At 36.2% G+C, this 22,274-nt stretch overlaps 1 protein-coding gene across 2 annotated transcripts in view; it reads right to left on the minus strand.

Moving 5' to 3' along the window:
- Window positions 1-2,132: 2,132 nt before the first annotated feature.
- The window catches only part of MCCC2 (methylcrotonyl-CoA carboxylase subunit 2), a 39,321-nt gene continuing 19,179 nt past the window's right edge, over window positions 2,133-22,274 (minus strand). For both annotated transcript variants that reach the window (XM_085322006.1, XM_085322005.1), the window contains exons 8-17: window positions 19,466-19,530; window positions 18,543-18,642; window positions 17,499-17,594; window positions 16,190-16,262; window positions 15,902-15,978; window positions 12,757-12,823; window positions 12,363-12,519; window positions 11,480-11,594; window positions 10,092-10,177; window positions 2,133-2,585 (exon numbers count right to left, since the gene is read on the minus strand). In XM_085322006.1, the coding sequence (XP_085178132.1) occupies window positions 2,468-2,585; window positions 10,092-10,177; window positions 11,480-11,594; window positions 12,363-12,519; window positions 12,757-12,823; window positions 15,902-15,978; window positions 16,190-16,262; window positions 17,499-17,594; window positions 18,543-18,642; window positions 19,466-19,530 (954 nt within the window). In that variant the 3' untranslated portion in view covers window positions 2,133-2,467. The remainder of the gene's footprint in view (window positions 2,586-10,091; window positions 10,178-11,479; window positions 11,595-12,362; window positions 12,520-12,756; window positions 12,824-15,901; window positions 15,979-16,189; window positions 16,263-17,498; window positions 17,595-18,542; window positions 18,643-19,465; window positions 19,531-22,274) is intronic.

Genomic DNA, 22,274 nt, shown 5'->3' on the forward strand with positions numbered 1-22,274 from the left:
TCGGGCACAGCACATTAACGTGAAAAGCTTTTCCAAGGTTTCTTCATATGCAAGGGGGAAGTGATAATCACTAGTGATTCGTTGAATCGCTCATGTTGAATGGAGGTCCCGCTCTGTATCTTCCCCTAACCAGAACATGCTGATAGGATGCTAATAAGCTCGTGCTGATGAATGCCATTTGTTTAGCATGTTTCCAAATATAGGTATTACTAAAGCAGAACCACCTGATTTATTCAGAGACATGTTTTGACTTGGGTTGTACACATACTTAGAGGAAGAAATTTTGATAAGTGTTAACTGTCCTTCCAGATTTAACAGTAAATAAGGAGTTAGCATTCGCAGAAGGTCCTCACAAACATATCTGCTTTCATTACCTACATCTCAGTCATATTATCAGTTACTGTCTCCAACTCAGAATGGCTTCATTACCAGTCTCACGAWAAGTGATCACGTACTGTTAAAGGGAGCGGGCCATGTGGCTTTGAGGTAACATTGGAAGCTGACCCAAAGAGTTAAAGGCAGGAAGGCAAAGGAAGTCTGAACTAGTTACTCTACATTAGTAAGTACAAAAACACAGGGCATTTCTTTTTTTCTAGAAGCCATTAATAACAATCACGGGGGCAGGGGGTGATTTCTTCATTCTCCCTGGCCTTTTTATACAGATATTTGAAAACATGCTGTTTTCAAAGGCATCTCAAAACGTCCAGCAACCACAGGTAATGTCACCGTATTTTCAGAAGAAAGAATTCCCAGGGCCACACCAACACAACATCTACAAATTCCTGTGACGAGATGAGAATAAGAAGCAATGACACAAAAACTCAGCTTTTGCCTTGTTGCCATTTTACTACAGAATTACCACAGAATTTTAAATTATTCCTCTGTTAATAAGTATCTAATATCCTAAGAACACGCATGTCAGCATGACAAGGTAACACATGCATAGACTTTCTGAAGTAAACTTTCTCGTGGTGCACCATGTTTTGGCTGGATTTCTTCTCTGTAAGGTCAGAGRTAGAAAACTGATGATTTAGTGCAACATAGGGGCACACCAAAGACCCAGCACGTGTTGGACTGTTTATTCTACATTTAAACCTGCATTCTAGAACATTCACTTCTTTCATTTTCACTTTTGCATAGTGCCTGAAATACCGCTGTGAGGTAGCTATACGACCTTCCTTCTCCCTCCCGGGACCAAGCAGGAGCTTCTCTGCCCCGCAAGTCTGGGAAGACTACCGCTGACAAGTTATCTGGGAAGATTATTCCTATGCCCAATCTTTCTTCTCCTCACAGGCCAGCACAGGATAGGATCTCCATCCAAGTACCTTAACTSTGCTAGAATTTGGTTTTCAGTTAAAAAAATATTCCTGCTATTTAGCCATCATTTACTTAGTATTGGAGCACCCATAGGCCCAATGTAGGTAAAAGTCCCTTCTAGTCTCAGATAGCACAATATTTACCTCCTTATTCTAGGCGAAGTATACACCAAGCACTTAGTTTCTACAACGTAAAATACATTTGAAAAGAACAAATTAAATTACACACACTGAATTCTCTAAAAACATTACACTGGAACAAAATTACACTAAATAAGTAAGATTAAACAAAGCACTCCAGCACTCCTTTTAACCACAACCCAAAAGCGGCACTCAGGCTCCAACTCAAGCAGTGGTCCTTGCAGGGAGACGGCTGTGTCTTCGTCAAACTAAAACGGCCACAGGGATCACACCACTAAGCGAGGTGTTACAGCATGTCAGCAGTCAACCCCAACCATCAAAAGGGCTCAGCAATCTGCAGCTCGCACAGCTGTTAGCATCCTGTCTCCTGCTCTTCCGGGAGGAGCCACCCACCCAACAAATTCTCTGTTGTTTTGACTTCAGGGAATCGCACAGAAGAGCAATACTTTTGGATGAAAGCCAGAGAAAGGCCAAAATGCTAACAACATCATGAAATCTGTAATTTCATCCTGTGCTGAACTCACTGGCTGCCCTTACTGCACTTACATTTTGAAAAAAATATTTACTAGTGAATGTGGATTTTATTATTGTTGTTGTTGGATTGCATCTATAGGAGACATACAAAATAGAATTAAAAGAAATAAAGGAGTCGATAAGCAGCAAACACACAGCCTATTTTGCAGGCTTCATTTTGCAAAATTTTATTTACGAGTATGAACATTTCTTCTCAAACATTCACCTTAATGCCAGAAGTTACAAGTTATTCACCAAATGGATAATGTGGTGTTAAACAAGCACTACCAGTGACTGAAATTAGTATTAAAATACTAAAGCATAATGTGAGGATTATTCAGTGAAAATATATAATCAGGAGACTTTCATCCAAAATAGTAGTTATAAATCTTTATTTTTTTTAATCAGTTGAAAACACCTCAACACTGCAGTTAGTTTGCTCTCTAGCCTCAATTAAAATATACACAGGTAATTATGCCACGCAGTACACATTTATATTACATCCTGAAAACCCCAAATTCTGTCTTCTTAATAGGTGCATTTAGTGCTGCGCTGAGGCTGAGGCCCAAAACCAGTCTTGTGTCAGCTGGATCAATAATTCCATCATCCCATAACCTAGGGGGAAAGAAAATAACGGAAATTAATTTGTACCGCTTACAGCAGGTAGGTTTTCAAGCACACAAAACTGAAAACAGTTATACTAAAGAGAGGAYTAAAGAGATAAACTATGTCTCAAGCCATGAGATCAATTCACCTTAACATCAGTGCAATAGTTTGACATACATTCTTTTACTTGTATTATTTGTCTTCTAGACCAAGGTATAAATTCTGGACAAAGGGACTATGTCAAATCTACAGATTTTAAATGAGAATTTTCACACTTATTTTAGTATGAAGTCATCATCCTAGAGAAAAGAKAATTTGTTTATTTTTTAATATTCAAATGGAAAACTTTTTATTATGGAATTATCCTCTTGTATTAAGAATGCTGGAACTTTAGGACTAAGTCACATCATCATTTATGTTATTGGATGTTACTGGATGTAACAAATTAGGATGTTTCAAKTGTTTATGTTTTTATCATTGAAGAGTTAGAGTAAATTTTTATATATTTCCAATAATTACCTACTTATTTCTTCTGAAGTCCATTTCTAAACTATATAAGCTAACAGTCTCCCTAGTACAGTCCTGAAAACAATTAAATTATGAAGGTATGATATGTCAAAAACTCTGAACAAACACCAAATTGCCAAGTCCCCRAATCTCAAACTCGAAATCGCTTGTAAATAGTCTCTTCGATATTATCCAAAAACTAAAGTACTTGTGGCAGATACATCCTTCAGCTCTATCCTACTCAAAATAAAACCTGTGTTAAAACTCACAGCAGTCCACAAAATTGTTAATATTGCACATCTTCTACCTCCCCAGCAATTATTAATACAGCAATATTTAAACAAGACACTACACTTATCGTTACAACTCAAGTCTTGCTTATATCAGCATATATTTTAACCAGGGTCTGCAAGAACATACGCACAGTATCTTTGGTTAAGACATTGATTCTTCTCCTCCATCCCACCTTTCCCTAATGAGAYTTGTTTTGCATTCTGTTCTGAGCTTATTACAGTGTTGTCAAGTCTAATGTTTTATTCTGTGTCTGTAAACAACTGCTCTATTTTAACAAATACAGTTTAAAACTATAAGAAAGGATAATGAATAAGAAGCTAACAYTGAATTTTATCAAGAGAAAGCATAACTATTTCTAACTAGTGTCCAGCTGTCAATTTTCCACTGTTTGAAGATTAATTGGAAAAAAAAATCTAATTAGAAAGGAAACTATTTTGCACACTTTTCTCTATACCAAATACATCAAAAACACAAAACCACAAAAGACTGCAAACTCAGCATAACACATGCTGATAAGCTCAAGTCACCAGGACACACTTGCAACTGTTTTCCATCTTTGCTTTACTTTGCCATTTGCTGTTAAAGTAATACTCATCGCATCAGAGGAAAAAAACACTCATCTCAGAAAGAAGGTTCTACTGCAGACATCACGGAGCAGCTCCCCTTACAGGGCGAAGCAGGAAAGCAGAGCAGCTTAAAGTACAAAAGGACAAAAAGATTTGGAGCAGRGGAGACACTGCTGTTAACTGGGCAAAGCTGCTCTATTGAGACTGAAAATAAAAGCTTGACTAAGAARTTTTACACCAGAGTAGCAGTGGCCACTCTGGTCTGCCAGTTCAAAATAGCCACACAACCAAATTTAACCTGGTTTTACTGAGATTTTTATTGGAGTCAGGTCAACAAGTTTGAGGTCCTCCCCGCAAGATAGTGGTTATAACTATTCACACAATCAAACATGATAAAATGACTAAGATGTAACATTTCCTACACTTTTAACATCATGAAACACGTATTACCCAAAATTTTATGTGCAAGCTCTTTCCCTCCTTTTCCTTGTATTTTAAAGTTTGATTTAGTTTTGATAAATTTAGTCAGATTAATCGGGGGGGAGAGGGAGAAGAATCCTGTGAATAAGGATTATCAGCAAAGTAGTTTTGTGAGGTCAAATCAGTCACCAACTTTTTGCCTTTTTGGACTGTAGAAACATTTGCCTGTAAGAATAATCACAAATACAGTGAATTTATTTTAAAGCACATTTAATCTTTTTGAGTGTTACAGGCTTGTTTGATCTGCCCCGTTTGCATTGAACTTTATTTATGAAAAAATGCTGAAACTGAATGAAGTAGTTCATACTTYGTGAAAGTGCTTAATACATCTGTTGGGGGTTTGGGAAGTGCAGGAATAAACTGAATCAAAAAAGAATCACCAATTTACTGTGATACTTTCCAAACTGCAATTTTATAGGGACTGCCACCATAATAAACACTTTTCCAAACATGAAGCACATTTTTATGGTGAACTTGTTTTCTGTAACAACACACTAACTTTTACTGACAACCATAAAGATTTGACACTGTGTAACAGAGAAGCTGCTTTCATATAGTCAGCCCTGGCTGCTTCTTCTCTTTGTTTAAAGAAAACTACTTTCTCTACTGGGATGTAACATTAATAATTAAACTATCTATTAAAACCCCATTGCTAGAACATGAATCACATCTTCACTCATAAAACATTCATAACAGAGATGCTGTGTGTAAAAGAAATGAACAGCCCCCCAAAATTAAATGCTCATGTAATTTTTATATGATGTAAACTGACTAAACTCCTTTTGGAAAGCTGTAAGCAGATCAATATAGCTCATTAAGAAGGGTGCTGCCTAATGACTCCTGTTAATTAAGAATGCTCAGTGTGAAAGGTTCTAATCAGGTAACTGATTAAAGTTCGAGTAGAAAACACAATGATGGGGAAGAGTATTGACATCTTTACATGTAACAAGTTATAATTTACAAGCAAAATTATATATGCAGAGTAAATAAGGAAAATTGTTTTTATTTTATGATTATTAAGGCATTTTCCTTCTCTTTCATTATTATTGTTCAAACTTTGATCCAAAGCCTAATGAAGTCAACTGGAAGGCTCGTATCAGTCTCAATRACCATTAGTGGCATGGCAGACTGAGTAAGGCCCCATCCCTTGCCAAGGGAAYAGTGTGAGGGTACTTCCAAACTGCCTGTTCTTCAATGGTAATAAAGCAAGCAGGCTTCATCCCTGCTTACCATTCTTTCCTCTTAGCAATGCAACGCTGTTTTTTGGAAGTTTTGCTGTTGCTCTTTTTGGGGATGAATCTAGCTAGTGTCCGAGAAAACCAAGCCTGTCAGAATTCYGTTTCAGTACTGTACCCTGACACTTGGTAGACAGTCAACGGTATTGCCATGCTTGGGACCAGAAAGGAAGCATCCTTTGGAGCAAAGGAAGCAGGKTACGTTTTCTTCCCGAGTTACAGAGAGTGCTGGACAATAAGCAACTGCTGATTTTGGTTGACAAATGGGGTGGCTCCAAGGTACAGGTGGTTGAATCCCTCCCACCAAGACTGTAGTGGTGCTTCATGTCATTGGGGATTGTTTCTGGCTGGCAGCTGCTCCACTGTAAYGAACACTTTCGAGTTTTTTGTCTGAGATCCTGTTTAGGAACTAGCAGTAAATGAAGGAACAAGGCACGTGCACAACAGGAAGGCATAAAATCAGGGCAGAGGAAATAAGTATATTTACCAATATGCCCGATTTTCTCCACAAAAGAGCAGAGAGCAATAAAGACCATGCAGATCACACCTTCATGGGCAAAAGAGAAAGCAAGTAACCTGGACTCTTGATCTGAGCCAGCCACACACTGTTTTCACACATGCACTGCTCAGCGACAAGGGGCATTGCGCTTTTATCGCTTTTAGTCAGATGAACCTTAGAACAAATTCAGCTCTGATGTCTGACTTTAAGCACCACTTAGGCTTGCCTGTAGCACCATATGAAACCAACCACACAGCCCCCAGATATAAGCTAGTTCTCAGTTAGCTGAGAACTCATTTAATCTCATTTGGCCACACTATGTTCCTCTTTCAAACTGCAGGCAAAGTGAGAAGTATGTAACAATCCTGCTTCTTTAATGAAGGACAGGCCACCTAACATTAAGAACACTCTGTAAGCCCGAGCTTAGGTTATTTACTGAGATGCCTACTGTATTTGCAACCTGACTTTACAAAATGGCCCGATATTCTGGAAAAACACACTGGAAAATGATGTTTGGTAGAAAGCACAAAGCTTGTATTAAATACTGAAGTTTCACACCTGAAAACACTAGATGTTATTAAAAAAATAGAGATTTTTTAAAATCACAGCTTTAAGCTTATATTAGAAATTGTTTTATTACAGATTAGTAACTTACTATTCTAAATACTGACAATGGCCCGTTGGCTTGTGGGAAAAGACAAGTTTTTAATGTCAGCTAATGTACACATACTGAATGTTAAATAAATCAAAATATTTTCAGTCCTGAAGTACAAATAGACTATGACTATGTTTCCAGTGAATACGTCAAAAGGAGTAAATATAAAACAATCAAGGCATTTATTTTCTCCTCCAAAGTAGAGATTCAGTTCAAATACAGACAGTTTGACTATTTTTTTTGATGTTATTATTTCAGCAGAAAACTTCCTCCTTAAAATCTAGTTACAAAAGACGGCAGTACGTATTTTCACTTTTCCTTCTTGCCTGAGGTTTCATAACAGTGATGCTAGCTAGGATGCTTAAGGGGTAGAGACAGGACCAACGGTTTTAACAGCTGACACTAGCTGAAGGTATCTCCCAGTTTGAGGTAAATCCTATGGAACTTAAATTAGTTAAGATTAAAAAAAATCAAAACCAAGGTGTCATCAAAAAGTCCATGTCTATAACAAGTTAGGATTTTGTAAGAGTATCCTCACGGATTATGTGTAAAAACCCCAACAAACTAACTCCACAGCAGTTTGGGTTGTATGTATGCATACAACCTCAAAAAGTTGAGAATGCTTGTGATGACTCCACAAGGCTGCCATCCAGCCCTGCRCCAGAGGCTAAGGAGTGCCAAAACAAAAAGCCCTCACTGAATTCACGGCCCCACCTGCTATAAGACTGCACCACTGAAATCTGCCTAGATGACACTGCAAACACTGTGCCATCTATCTTGTGGAGGATACTTAGTCCACCACTGCACCAGATAGGACAAAACAGCATGAGCTTTCCTTTGATGAACGCATATATTTGACCAAACATTCAGACGAATGCCTACCCCTCAGGTAAGATCATTTCAGCTAAACTCAGTCCACTATTCCAAAAGAAAACAGAGTCAAGCTACCATAAATTTTATATCTTTTCTCAGACTTTTCTCAGACTATGATAGACCAAACAATTCATGAAGGAGCTCACTGTTGCAACGCTGCTGTTGATGTACCAGATTTGACACACATGAACCATCTATCAAGTCAGACAAAGAAACCCCCAAACTTCTCCTCTTAATGTTTTTTCTGGGACATTTACAGAGCATCTTTGCTCCCACCTCTTCAGCCAATTTCTGCCAATGATGTCTGCATCAAAATCTATCCTCTTCCAACCACTTTTTGTTCAGATTATGTTTCCAGACTCCTCTGCTTGCAGGTAACCAAACCACCAGTATTTCTACTTCAGCTACACAGAAACATACATACAGTAGATTTGGCTGTTGTAAGAGATCAGTATTCTCTCTGTAAAATGAAGAACTGCAGGCCAAGTAAAACCCTATTACTGTATGCCAGCCTAACCCACTAACATGCTAGGAGCCTAAGTAGTTTTTGGATACTACATGAAGAAAAATGGGGAGAAAGATTAGTACAGACAGGATGAAACTAATGTAGAGGAATAATCACAGGCCAGGAGAGCATCCAAGCTAGCTTCCACAAGTAACACTCGAGGGTGCTATCTTCCCCCACCAGCCTGCTTGTTCCTGGTGATTTACCAATATTCTGTAAAACCAAGCACCAAATGCTGCCAAGAATTGCCATGATAGTTTTGGAAAACTTCTCAGAAAATATAAATATGCAGCTAAAACATGAATATGCAGCTAATGCCCTAGCTGAATTCCAGTAGTCCAGTACGGTCAGCTACTAAGAAGCCTTTCAGCCATTTACCTGAGCCTTGCAAATCTAGCTTATGCCCTCTCTAGTTTGAGAAAGAATCAAAAGCTAATGCCGCTCTTTGCCAGAGTAGCCAGTGACTCATTCCCAGATACGCAACAGACTAATAAACACTTTATTGAGTCATCAGTTTTGCCATCTACTGCTGAGCACCACATCTCAGGATAAAGTAGTCCAGAGAAGCTAGTCAAAGGTCATCTACAAATCATTCAACCAAACCAACACCCTAAGGCCCAGTATCATCTGGATTCAGACCAGAAAATGTCATTAACAGATTATTTTTTTTGTTGATAATCCTTCTCATCTTTTGGGGACTCTATATACTTCTGCATTTGAAGAATTCCACTAAAATAAATTCTCCCTAGCATACATGCAGCCAATATGCAAGTTAAACAGCACTCAGACCACAAAGTTTTGCTTGTGATCACATGTGACAGCATCCATCTTGGAACAAAATCTCCTTGTTTATTGGAAGCTGCACCTTGGCAAGATTGAAGTGCTGTTAATAGGTAGAAGAATATGTTTTGATGAGTTTACAAACACATCAGTCTCCTTTAGTTGAAAGTCTACAGTCACAAATGGCCAGCTCAATCCATGAAGTAACTCCTGGACTCACTGGTGACATGTAGCTCATACTGTATATTCAGACACTCACACCTTTGTATGCACTATGACAGTGTAACATACACTTAGAAGTACTCAGTGTTTAAGACTCAAGCTAGAACGCACAGCAGTGAAAATCAATCAGCCAATCTCAGGCTTAAGCATGTGCTGCTCTTGATACTGATTTCCCAACAAATTCTAAAACTAGCCTTTACCTACAATACGTATAGCTGTTGAAGCTCTGAGACAAAGATAATCATTAGTAACGAAATTATTCTGGGTTAGAGACACAACTTTATCAGGGATAGGGGAGCACAGGCTGCCCAAGAACAGTAGAATGAACTCCCCAGGAAATAAGGACCACCAAAAAACTCATCTTTTTTAATTTAAGTGCAAGGCCTATGCCTTTCATCTTGCTTTTTCTAATTACACTTAAACTTGCATGTTAAAAAGAAGCAAAGATTAAAAACTCCATCCAAAAAGGGACAGTACACTAAATATACTCGTCCCTTTGGAGAGAAGATACAACAGACACTCACCACACTGTTCAGTGGACTTTAGAAAGTGCTGATACTGCATTGGTGAGAAAGATATAAAATCTATCCAGAATAAAATATACTGAATATAAATTCCATGCTTCAGAAGACTAGCTGGAATCAGCAGAGAATATTTTCCTATTGTATCATTAATTATGGAACCAGCACATTCATTTCTGCAAACGATTGCCTTCTGAAATAGCATGCACTACAAAATTTCAAAGTCAAGACAGACAACCATTGATTTGGAGTTTGTTGTGATATACTCTCACAGTTCACACAAAACTTGTGCTGCAGATTGCTTTGTTTTGCTGTTCAACACCAAGACTTACGTCTTGTGATTACAATCAAGTTTTGGAGAAGTCATTTATATGATACCTTGCACTGGAATAATAAGGGTTTCCTTCCTCCTCAAACTTCCTAATGATTGGCTCCTTCAAAGCTGCTTCATCTGCCTCAGATAACTGTAATAAAACATGTGAATAAACAAACACAGACAAGATAAGAAATTTTTAATATTTTCTTCCAAAATGAAAGTATAGCTTTATATACAGCATCAAACAAGAGACTGCCCAAACCTCTATCCACACTTTCGCCTTTTTTTTAAACCTACAACTACTAAATTAGTATATTTGATGGTGGAATTAAAATACCACTTTTCAAAACTTGCGAGGAAGATGAGAGTAAAAATATATAGGAAAAAAATAAAGCCATGCTTATTCATCTAGTTTATCTGCTGATAATAAGATAAGCTTTTATTAACAGACTTAACTAAGTATAAGAAGAATTGGGGATTAGCATCTGAAAAACTACTGAAGCTGCTTTACTCATTAAACACTGTTCTGACCTGCCTTTGACAAGATTTTTAATAAACCAAGTCTGTGCCATTTTCCTGTTGGGTTCCTCCAGGATCCAAAGTGTAATTCACTGGAATGCACTGTAATTCAGAAAACTTCCAAGTCTCTAAGACATTTTACTGACATTAACTACAATTATTCTTCCTCAAACTACTTGCTGGGCATCATCCTGTCAAACCTAGAGATTTGAGAAAATGAGACAGAGGTAAGTATGACTATATTCTATCCACAGAAAGGCTAAGTAGAGTGGAATAAAGAATTGTAGAGATGATACATATATACTGCTTCATTATTCTGATCATTACTCACGATAAATTAATCAATTTTAATATATCACTTTAAAATCACTTCTTACATGACCAAGGCACCAATATAAACATAAACCATACAATTTTAAAAGTGCAGCAGAAAGTAATGTACAGAGAAACTGGAAAACATTATTAAACAAAATATCACTAATTTTAAATTAAAATGATGAAGTCAAAATATTTTCTCAGCCTCTACAGGCTTCTGCTGTTACAAGCTTCATAATTCTCAGTCCCTGAATAATCTGAAGTTCAGTTTTCCATAAAGCTGCCTACTTCTAAAGTAACTGGAAAGACACTATTCTCACATATCACTCCTCATACTCCCACACAGGGGGAATCCCTGGCTGCTCATCTTGAGCAGAACTATGGATCTGGTGTACAAAATATGATATAGTATGTCATGAATGATCTTCACATTTAGATATAAACAGTAACATTTTATGAATGCTTCATGTTTGTCAAGGCAACAGACAACATTAAGGGAACCTTAGCTCATTGGTGTCTCACTCTGCAAGGTTTTTTCCTGGCTCATAGTGCGAGCAACTCCAATGAAAGAGTAAATGATAATGACAGTACTGGAGATGAAAGAAGACAGATGTACCTGTTTTCCCTCCCTTGCTTTTCGGTCCTTAGCTATTGTAGCTAAAACAGTTGCAGCTTGTTCACCTCCCATCACAGATATGCGAGCATTTGGCCACAGATAAAGAAATCTTGGACTGAAAAATACATATTAAACATTAAAATAAAACATTGCTGAATTTCCTGGTAAAGAACCTATACTCATTCAGCTAAAAATGCATTTTTGTTACTGACAATTTTCCATTTTATTTATTTTTAATGAATACAAATTAATGTACTCTAATGCTTACAACATTTTGAAAATACAAAAATTCTACTTTTTTCTGCATAACCAAGCACGTTAAAAATTTATTTCTCTCCTTCTGACTCCCTCCTTCATCCTACATATCCCCAAGATCTCTTTTTTTAAAAGAAAAAAAACAACAGCAACAACTTTAATAATATCAGTGGTCTTGAAAAAAAATCAAAACCACTAATGTGAGTCATATCCGAAGGGTCAAAAAAAAATCCCTAGAGGTTTTGCAAACATTTCTCATAAAATCAAATCCATAAAAAAAAATCATCCATTTAATATATAAAAACAGGTAATCTTCACATGAGCACAGAGTCCAGGACCAGCCCATGCTGCCTAATGATTGTTTAGGACTGTAAATTTTTTCCCCCAATTAATATAATGGGAGAAAAGCTGGACATTTACATATCAGGAGAGTGCCTCTGTCATCTAATTAATTACGAGCCTACCATCTCTACAAGTCTCTACTGCTGTTATTTACTTATGACAGTATTCACTGAGAATTGCTTGTTTCTCAAATAAGGACAACCGCAAGAGTTAAAACAATTTTCACAATGGTATTTTAAAGTTGTGTAACAGTCTATCTCCTATCATAATTCTAAGTAACGCTTACCTATATGCTCTTCCACACATCCCATAGTTTCCAGCACCATAGGATCCACCAATAATTACAGTTATTTTAGGTACATTGGCACATGCTACAGCAGTTACCATCTTGGCACCATCTTTTGCTATTCCTCCAGCTTCATACTCCCTACCAACCATGAAACCTAATGAGTTACAAGATGAAAAAAGAAAAGGCTCAGTAACTTGATGCCATCAGTAGAGCACATGCAAAAACATAAAAAAACAGAGCAAGCCATAGATAGTTGCAAACAGGTCGTTTCCAGACAGGTCAGAGATTTGGAAAAAAGAAAGCACAAAGATGCTGTCTAAATGTCATAGCCTCAACTTCTAACAGCACAGCCTACAACATAGCAAAACTTTGCAACACCAAGCTTACTCACCTGTAATATTTTGCAAAAACAGAAGCGGAATATTTCTTTGACAACACAACTGGATAAAATGTGTGCCCTAGGAAAAAAAGAATAAGCTATTAAATGTTGTATCAGTGAAGCTGTCACTATCAGCACTCTCTGAAGTCTGTGCCAGTCTGTTTCCCTGAAGTCCATGGGAGTATTTGTATCATAAAACGCAGGCCTGCTCCTGCTCCAGATGAAGTCAGCTGCAAAACATTCAGTCATTCTAGGATAAGCAAGATGTCAAAGTGTTCAAGTTCAAGGGTAAAGCAAAAAATAATATCCTTGAACAGTACTACTGCTGACAGTGGAAAGCTCAACTGTTTTGACTTAGCCAATATACATATAAACCATAGACTGTTTCATAGTGCAGCATCTGACATGGTATTTTATAAGACTGTGTCAGGGAAATTAGATAGCCAGTCAGAGGAGGGGGAAAAAAGGGGGAAAAAARCAACTCCCCATTTCCTGTACAAAAGAAAGTTCTTCGGTGATACTGGGAAAGCTCCACATTTGTCTTAGACCCCTCCAATTCTTGCAACATTTCCCCTTTTCTAAAGAGAGTCAGAAAATGGTTTTTTTTAGCCCTCCTCCTCCTCCCCATTTTCTTGAAAAAGACAACTTTTCTGGCAAAGATAAGAACTACAGATTCCAAGCCTCTGTTCCAACTAGAAATAATGTAAATCAGTAAAGTTTTAAGCTGCAACTTGATAACTCTTTCTACTAAACTTGGGGGTAATTAAAAGCTAAGGCACATCATGCTTGTGTACTGGGAAAGCGCCTAACAGAGCCTATGGATGCCAGCGCTTGGTATTGTAGAAAACTAGGTCAGACTGGGGACTGTGACAAAACCTCAGAAGGAAAGTTGGCCTAGGAATATGCTCCAGAAACTCTAAAAAGTTTTTCTACCTTTCTGCTTTTGTTTGTTTCTGTTTTGTATTTAAATAAATTGAATCCAAGTCATCTTTTGCAGAACCACCTGCAGTTATTCAGCCTGTGTAGCCAGTTCTCATTCTAGCTAGTTCTTCCCAAGTTTTTAATGTTAAAAATATTAAAATATTATATGCAAAATTTAATATTCCAAGACTAACGTTTTTGCTGGACAGTTGATGAAGATTTGGGATACAAACGCGGCATCCCATGAACCTACTGAACCTGAGGCTGAATAAAAACTAACGAGCTAGTCTGGGGACAGACAATTCATTAGACAGTTGCACATGACTAAAAATAGTGAAGCTGTGCAAAAATCCAGATTATCCACTAAACCAGCAAAGAGGTGAGATGGGGTTACGCAGTCACTACCAAGGATACTTTGCAGTCTATGTTTTCTTTATTGTATTATATTACATCTCATTATACTTGAAAAACAATACACATATTTCCTATACAGTAAAAGTAACATGAAAATGCAAAAATCAAGTTAAATATCTTCAACTGTAAAATGTAGTTCTGCAGTGCTGGATCCATTCACTAGTAATAGGAAAATAAACCTGAAGGGACAGATGCTGGGATCAGCTGCTACTTGCAATTCTGGAATTTCATAAGTAAAACTTACGTAAATAACTTTGCCATTTAATAAATATAAAATATTTTCACTCAGTTTCTTGAGTTATTTACACATTACTGGTAAAAATAAATAAATAAATAAAGTACGCAGCACAGCAACTGCAAAAACCCCTAACGTCTTCACAATACAAAACCAAAATCTGGGAAAAGAAAATGATTAAAAAAAAAAAAAGATAATGCATAATCTTTAGCTGGCTTTTTCAAAAAAACACTTGAAAAAATATACTCATATTCATCATGAGGAAAAGACATAGCACAGTATTTCTGCCATACAAGTTCCTTTTTATAGTTTCTAAACTCCTTACAAAAAATGCAAAAGAGATGTTAAAAAAGGGACATTGTTAGATTATGACCCTTAAAGAAATGAAATTATAGACCAAGGTCTCTCTCTACTTACTTAACAAGTGATACTTGACTATCTCGTCTTACAGTGCTGATACATCAGCAAAAGTGAGCAGACAGGAAAGTTCCTTACTTTTTTCATTGGTAGAGAGAAACGGAAAAGAATGCAACACTAATTATCATAAAAATACTGAAAGTGTAAAAATGGTAATGGCTCATTTTCAATTTGGAAAGAACTGTATTAAACAAACTTACTGCAATGCTCAAAGTTCAAAGTATTCATCAGTATATGAAACTCAATTTTGTGTATTATTTTAATAATCTGTACATCAAGTAAAATTGCTTCCTTTCTCCAAATCTCTAATAATAGCCTCTTTTATTCATACAGATTTTCAATATTGATTTCCTCACCATTAGTTTCAGGATATGGCCAAAAGAAAACCAGCATATATAATTTATATTAAAAAAAAGAATTAATTGGAAATAAGTGTCTTGACAAAAATATAGAAATTTGTATCTAAACAACACAGAACAAGAAGAGTAACCACTGTGCCACACACGGAAACTCTAAAGCATTCCTCAAGCCCTGAGCTCATACTGTAAAACRCAATTAATTGTAATGCATTTACAATATTCCATCAAAAATGGCCTTTCTTTTTTAAAAAAGGGATATTTTAGTTAAAAGATTTTAGGAGAATGATAAAAAAAATGTGCATTTTTTTTTTCATTAGTCTAATCCAGGACTGCCAAGGCAAAGTATAAAAATTAAATATGCGGTAAACCAGTGAACTGATTACTGTAATCCAGGTTGGAAATTTTCCAGTTATTGGAAAAACAATGATGTGATGTATTGCAGTACTTAATTTGAAGTTAAAAATCCCAACTAATAGTTTTTTTTAAGCAATCAGCATGGACTTTCTTCTAATAACCATAATTTTCCAGATATAATACTTCAAATTGTTGTTGATGCCATTCAACTATTCTTTTTGCAACTGTGTTTTCCTGTTGACCTACTTCACATCACAAACATTTACAAAACTGTTTCTAAAATACTCCGCTACCTTTACACTTCATCAAGCTCTTTCTTGTTTACTTGAGGACTTTGCAGCCAGTCCATGTTCATGCTTTAAAGCAGTTCCTCATTTTAAACATTACTTCAAGAGAAAATTATCCACAAGAACTTTCATTTCTGGACTGCAAAGTAGTTAATAACCTATTTAAGTACCTTCTTTGCTGACTCTGAGAAGAGAACTCCATTGTTTCCAATAATTCCTACTGGATAACCAAATATTCTTGCAAATCCTGAAGAAGAAAGGTAAGTTTACATATTTTCAGGTATATTCATTTTACTGTAATATATACATAATACTTTCCCTTGATAACAACAATTGGTCTTCTTTTGAGAAAAAAACTTCATTATTAAGAATGTAAATGGGTGAACAAAAAACCAAGCAAGCTGGGATAAAACCAGTGGGAATATATGCAGAATAATTTTAATATATTTTCAAAATACCTGTGATTAAAGTATCCCCATATAAAGCTTTGAATTCATCAAATTTACTTCCATCTACAATTCTAGCAATGACCTTAAGAAAAAAATAGAAAAATAAAATGAGACTCTAATCCTTTAAAGTTTCTAATTAGTTTAGAAAGAGTATGCTAAAATCCAACTTAAAATAAACACTTTCCATTTAGAGAATGTCAAGCAACCCCCTATATAAATAGCTTGGATGGCAGGCAAAGCCCTTTCACTTTTTAAAGTGTGATTTATCTACCTGCTTTAAAAAAAAAAAAAAGGGAATTTCAAGATTAAGATTATTGTAACTAAACAGTTAAAGTTGTATACTATCAAAGTTCTTTAGTTCCATTTCAACAAAAATTGGTACCTCTAGGTATATTAACCATTAATCAATACACTCATATTTATAAAGACAAAAATATATTGAGGTATGAATCACTTTTAGAGATAAGTATATTTTCATCTTCGCTTAATGTTTTGACGTACAAAAAAAAAGGATCTGTTCTGAGGTTTCTCTGAGATGCAAAGAAGCATTTTAAATAAATATATGTCTGTAACTAATAAGACATTTGCCAGGTGATATTTCAAATTTAAAAGAACATAAATCCAAGCTATTAAAACTTTCCAGGTTGTGATAAGTGAGACTCAGTGAAAGTGTTCGTATATTTCCCCCTTAATGCAAAGTGAATCTCATAAAGTATCTCAGAGATGCTATGCGCTAAGACACATTCTAAAATAACTATGTAATTGGTAGCAAAAAAAAAAAAGCTTTGAATATGATCTATGCAGAGGATTGGGAAGGATGTGGTCTCTGAAGGTATTGAAGCACATAATTACTACTAGATCTGTAGCAGAGCACAATAGTCTCACGGGGTTGGGAGAGCACTAAATTGTTTAGTATGTTCGTATTTTCATAAATCTTTAAATACATGATATTTGACTTCACAGAAGTAGCAGAAAAATAAAACTAAGGTATCACTTTGCATCCAAATAACTGAGACTACAGAAGGTTTGGTCAATGCAAAAGCTTGCTATTTCCTGGCAGCTTTTTTGGACTACTATTCAAATCTCATCTTTGCTTATCCTTCATAAAAGTACAACCAAAAAGCATTACATTTTTAACATCACATTGCCATTGTAATGGATCTATTAGACAATACTATCTAAGATTTTACATTTAAATATTCACTATATGCCCAGAATCAGATTTCTGCCTGGCAACAACGATGACAATGATGTAATCTCTGGCAAGAAAACTGAGCTTATACATGGATGTGCATGTGTCTCACGTTTATATTCATACCTCTTTGACATCAAAGTTTCTTTTTAGCTGGTCACCAACTATTCCATATATTTCATCAGCAGGAAATAAAGGCTCTTCTGGTGGTTCTATAGTCACCTGTAGCAATTTAACAAAACAATTTACACAATAAAGGAATTACTAGTCTACATTATGATTAAATAAACTAAAGATGCAAATTAATTTGCCAACTGCATCTCTTCAGCAACCACATCAATATTTCTATCTAGCTTGTTATTATCATTTTGCATAAAGATCAAGTTTAAATCAAAGGACACTAGCACCCTCTAACATACTGTTCCTCAGCTTCATTCCACTCCTGCATATACCTCTACCTGCACTCCATTTTGACAACTTCTACGCTGTTATCAGAAATTAAGCAAGTATCCTATTAGCTTAATTTCACCCTATCCCTATTAGACAGGCAGTGATCTGAGAAGTCAGTCTAGATTTTTGCCATGCCATTGAATGCAACATTTTGCCTTCCTTCAGCTGCTGAGCTTTATTCCTCCATTTACCCCCCCAGAATAACTTAAGGCAATTCCTCCACTATATACTATTCATCCTGTTTTCTAATAGAGTTTTTTAAATCAATACAACACTTTATAAACCTGAGCTATCAAAATTACACGGTATTCACTCAGTTCTCCCTCTTTTGTTAATAATTTTAGAAAGTTTATATTCAAAAAGATGCTTCAGTACCTATCTAATTTTAAGCCCACTGGAATCACCACTTGGGCTTAAAAGTAAATTAAAGACCTTGCAAAACTTGGTTTATTCTAAAGTGTGGTTCTGAAGTATGATTCTGATTATACTGCTTGCTTTACTCTCTCATGCAGTCCCAGTAAATTTACTAGGAATAACTACAGTAGGAACAGAATTACAGAATTTGAATCTTTAGCCAAAACTTTAAGGTCAGGAACTGTAACTTCCATTTTATAAAGTGTTTAAAGCCAGAGACAAAAAATACATTGTATAAATCAGGAAAGAGAGAGCATTCTTAATTTAAAAATAGAGTGTGTTCACGAAAACATTCCATACACTTACCTCTACTTTCTTTTGTCGATTTAAACTTCTTACAACTTTTCTAGCTAGATGAAGTGCATGACTGTCATCCAAAGCATAATGATCTGTTACACCAGATTTTCTGTACACAAATAACATTAAGATTTAAAAATAATATACAAAAATGAAAATTGGAGTCTTTAAAAGCTTAAAACTATAACTTTAAAAAAGGATGCAAAAACACATCTCTATGTAAAAAAAACCAACCACATATCTGAACTTTTCTTTTAAACAGTTCATTCAAGTTAACAGAAATAAAACAAAACAGGAACTCTAGTAAGTCAAAAAACAAAATGACAATATAAAAGGTCCCAAATCCTGTTCAAACAGAAATTAAAATTCATTTAAAATTATAAAGAAAAACATGTTTACCACAATATGATGAACTGCTCTGAAAAATAATTCTTTAGTCACTTCAGTAAATTAAAGAACAAACTATACATTTATTCTACAGCAATACCTAAATTTGTTTAGTATCATTTGACTATTTGACTTGTAAACTAAAAAGCATGTAGAGATCTTTATTTTGATAAATATTCTCTTAGAAAAATCACAGGCTCTTTGATTTTGCTTGCAGTTTAACTCTAATTGACAGTAAAAGATACAATCTACAAAAATACATTATCTTTCTCAAAATTTATTATTCTAACAACAGTCAGCATTAAATAGTGTAGAAAAGTCCTCTGTATTGTGTATGATATTGCATTAAAATAGGTAAACACTTAAGTATTTTAATGTAGCGAATGAAAAAAGATTCCAATTCAGGTAAGAAACTAACTACACCATACTAAAGACAAAATGATTACCAGTACTAGATTTTGATACAACAGAAATCTTTCTTTTAAGCCCAACTAAAACTTAAGAGGTGGAAAAATTTAACTGTGGGGAAAACAAATTTTCTGAACCTGCAGTGAAGATCAGCCCCTCCCAAATCCTCTGCTGATACCTCTTCACCTGTTGCTGCTTTAACCTACAACCAAAGAAGACAGGCAGGTTAGAATTGGCATTTGTCTTGCATTAGTACTTATACAGGCTTAGTAATAGTAACAGAAAAGTTCTTTGCAAAAATGTTTCTTCTTTAATAAAACTTCCTCAGTTACTCTCCCTCATAGCATTTAAAGTATGGAAACACATAATCTTTCAAAAAATGCTTAAACTATTGTCTTTATATCTTTATTATCTATATGTAGTTTTTATTCAGAAATATTTTCCATTTACTGCTATGTTTGCATGTATCTGTTATGTATGTGTATATACTTACACAACTTTTGTATTTATAAACATGCAACTTCACAAAAAGGTGTTTTTAAACAGTTTACATATTTTTATGATAGTAATCAATTAAAAAATAAATAAAAAAAGCAATTCATGCATGATATTCCACTGCATTGTTTCAAATAAAAAACATCTAGTTATAAACTTGGCATTCTTTTAAGTCTGCTCTGCTTTCTGTACACAAACTCTTCTTTTACAAATTTTAACTTTCTTATTTTAATCATAAAGCAACCTGTATCAGTCTGAATTTCCTAAGTCTTCTATCACACCCACAACAATTTAATAAGAAGTATTTTCTAAATAGAGTGCATTAATAAAATAACGCTCATAATCTGTCATACCTTAGATCTGACAGGATAATTTAAGTGACTGAATTTCTCAAAATAAAACAGTATCATTTACTGCATGATTAACATTTTTGAAGCATTTTTTGAACCACTGCCTCTTGTTCTGTCATACGGTACCACTGCGAAGATTCCAGCTCCAACTTCTTTACTCCCCTGCCATCAGGTTTTTATATATATTGATCAGATTCCTCCTGAGCTTTATCTTCTCCAGGAGGAATAGTTCCAATTCTCTCAGCCTTTCTTCACACATCAGATGCTCCAGCCTCTCAATCACCTCTCTAGCCCTTCGCTGGACTCGCTCCACATCTCTTTTACACTCCAGAAGTGGCCTATGTGCTGAGTAAAGATCACTTCCCTCAACCTGCTGGTATCTTCCTAACGCAACCCAGGAGGCAGTTGGCCGCCTTTACCGCAAGGGCACACTGCTGGCTCATGTTCAACTTGTTGTCCACCAGAACCTCCAGGTCGTTTTCCGCAAAGCTGCTTTCCAACTAGACAACCCTCAGCCTGTACTGGTGCCTGAGGTTATTCTGCCCCACATGCAGGGATTTGCATTTCTCTCGGCTGAACTTCATGAGATGCCTATCTGCCCATTTCTCCAGTCTGCTGAGGTCCCTCTGAATGGCAGCACAGCTGTCTAGCGTATCAGCCACTCCTCTCAAATTTGTGTTGTCTGTAAACTTGCTGAGGGTGCACTCTGTCCCATCATCCAGGTCATTAATGAAGATATTAAACAGTAATGGCCCCAGAACTAACTCCCAGGAGACACCACTACTGACTGGCCTCCAGCTGCACTTCATGCTGCTCATCACACCCCTTTGAGCAAAAGAGTTCAGCCAGTTTTGAGTCTACTTCACCATCTATTTATCTAGTCCATACCTCAGCAGTTTGTAGAGCAATGATACGAGTTAAGAGAGGATGGTAGAGCGGAGAGGCATACAGGTCAGCAGGGCATTCTAAGCTCCCAAGCAGCACTGCCAGCAGTGAGGATGTCAATTCCTCAGTTTGAGAGAGTGCAGAGGAACGTCCTTGTGATGTTACTACTACTACTGCAGCAACACTCTTCCTGTTACTGTTTCTAAAAAAGTGAAATCTATCTGCTCATAAGGTCTTTCTAAAAGGAGCAATGAGGAAACTTGTACTTTAAACTTTGGAATGTATGTCCATTACACTTTTCTAGTACACACACATCTCAAGATTGACTCTATTTTTTTTTTTTTTTTTTTTTTTTTTTTTTTTTGCGGGGGGGGGAAGGGTTTTTCCTTAGGATGTATAGTTTCAGGCAGGTGAATAGTAAAACCCAGACCAATTTTCTTTGACAAGGATATTCTGGGGAGCACAGCATACACAATAATGGCTACAGTATCTGCTACAACATGGAATGGATGTTTCTATGGGAGTTCAAACTAATTTTGATGCTTAGAGAAAGGCAAGCAAAATATTTTCTGTGAGAATATGAGAAGCTCTACCAAACAGAATGCTGACAGGTAAAGCGATATTAAATTTTGATCTATACGCACAAAGATAAAGTCATTACATCTGCAGGTTGCTAAGGAACAGATGAAATTGGAGGATTGTTTTGAAATTCAGGAATCTTCTTCTGGAAGTCGTGAAAAGCTTTCTTCACTTCTGATATTGCAATATCCTTACCATCACTGACTTGCCTAGCCAAGTCTCCTCTTTAAGACTTATATCAGGCTACTTTTTTTCAGTTGCCTATCYTGGCAAAAGTCTCCCGCACAACTTGTGCATCTCAAGTGATACACATGTACGACTTTAATTCACTTGCAAGTTAGAAGATTACTGTCTTCTCAGAATGACAGCCAACTTGCTAGGTAGCACTGAATATTAGCAGTCCTATTTTGTACTTGCTCCATGCTGGAGCTTGAGAGAAACTGGGTTTGAGTAAGCTCTGCCAGAGCACTTTACTGAGGAGTTCAGCGCAGATGCACCCAAGGAGTCTCATAGGAATCGGCCTGGGTGTTGATGTACACTTCTAGTACTGTCTTAGCGCTAAGCAGAAGCACTCAATGGGCCACCACTCTGGCACCAGCACTCTCACCACTGGAAACACATTGTCGCGAGAGATGAG

This window comes from Rhea americana, unplaced genomic scaffold, assembly GCF_003343005.1.
Source record: "Rhea americana isolate MKP2758 unplaced genomic scaffold, rheAme1 scaffold_74, whole genome shotgun sequence".
In the NCBI taxonomy this organism is placed as follows: domain Eukaryota; kingdom Metazoa; phylum Chordata; class Aves; order Rheiformes; family Rheidae; genus Rhea; species Rhea americana.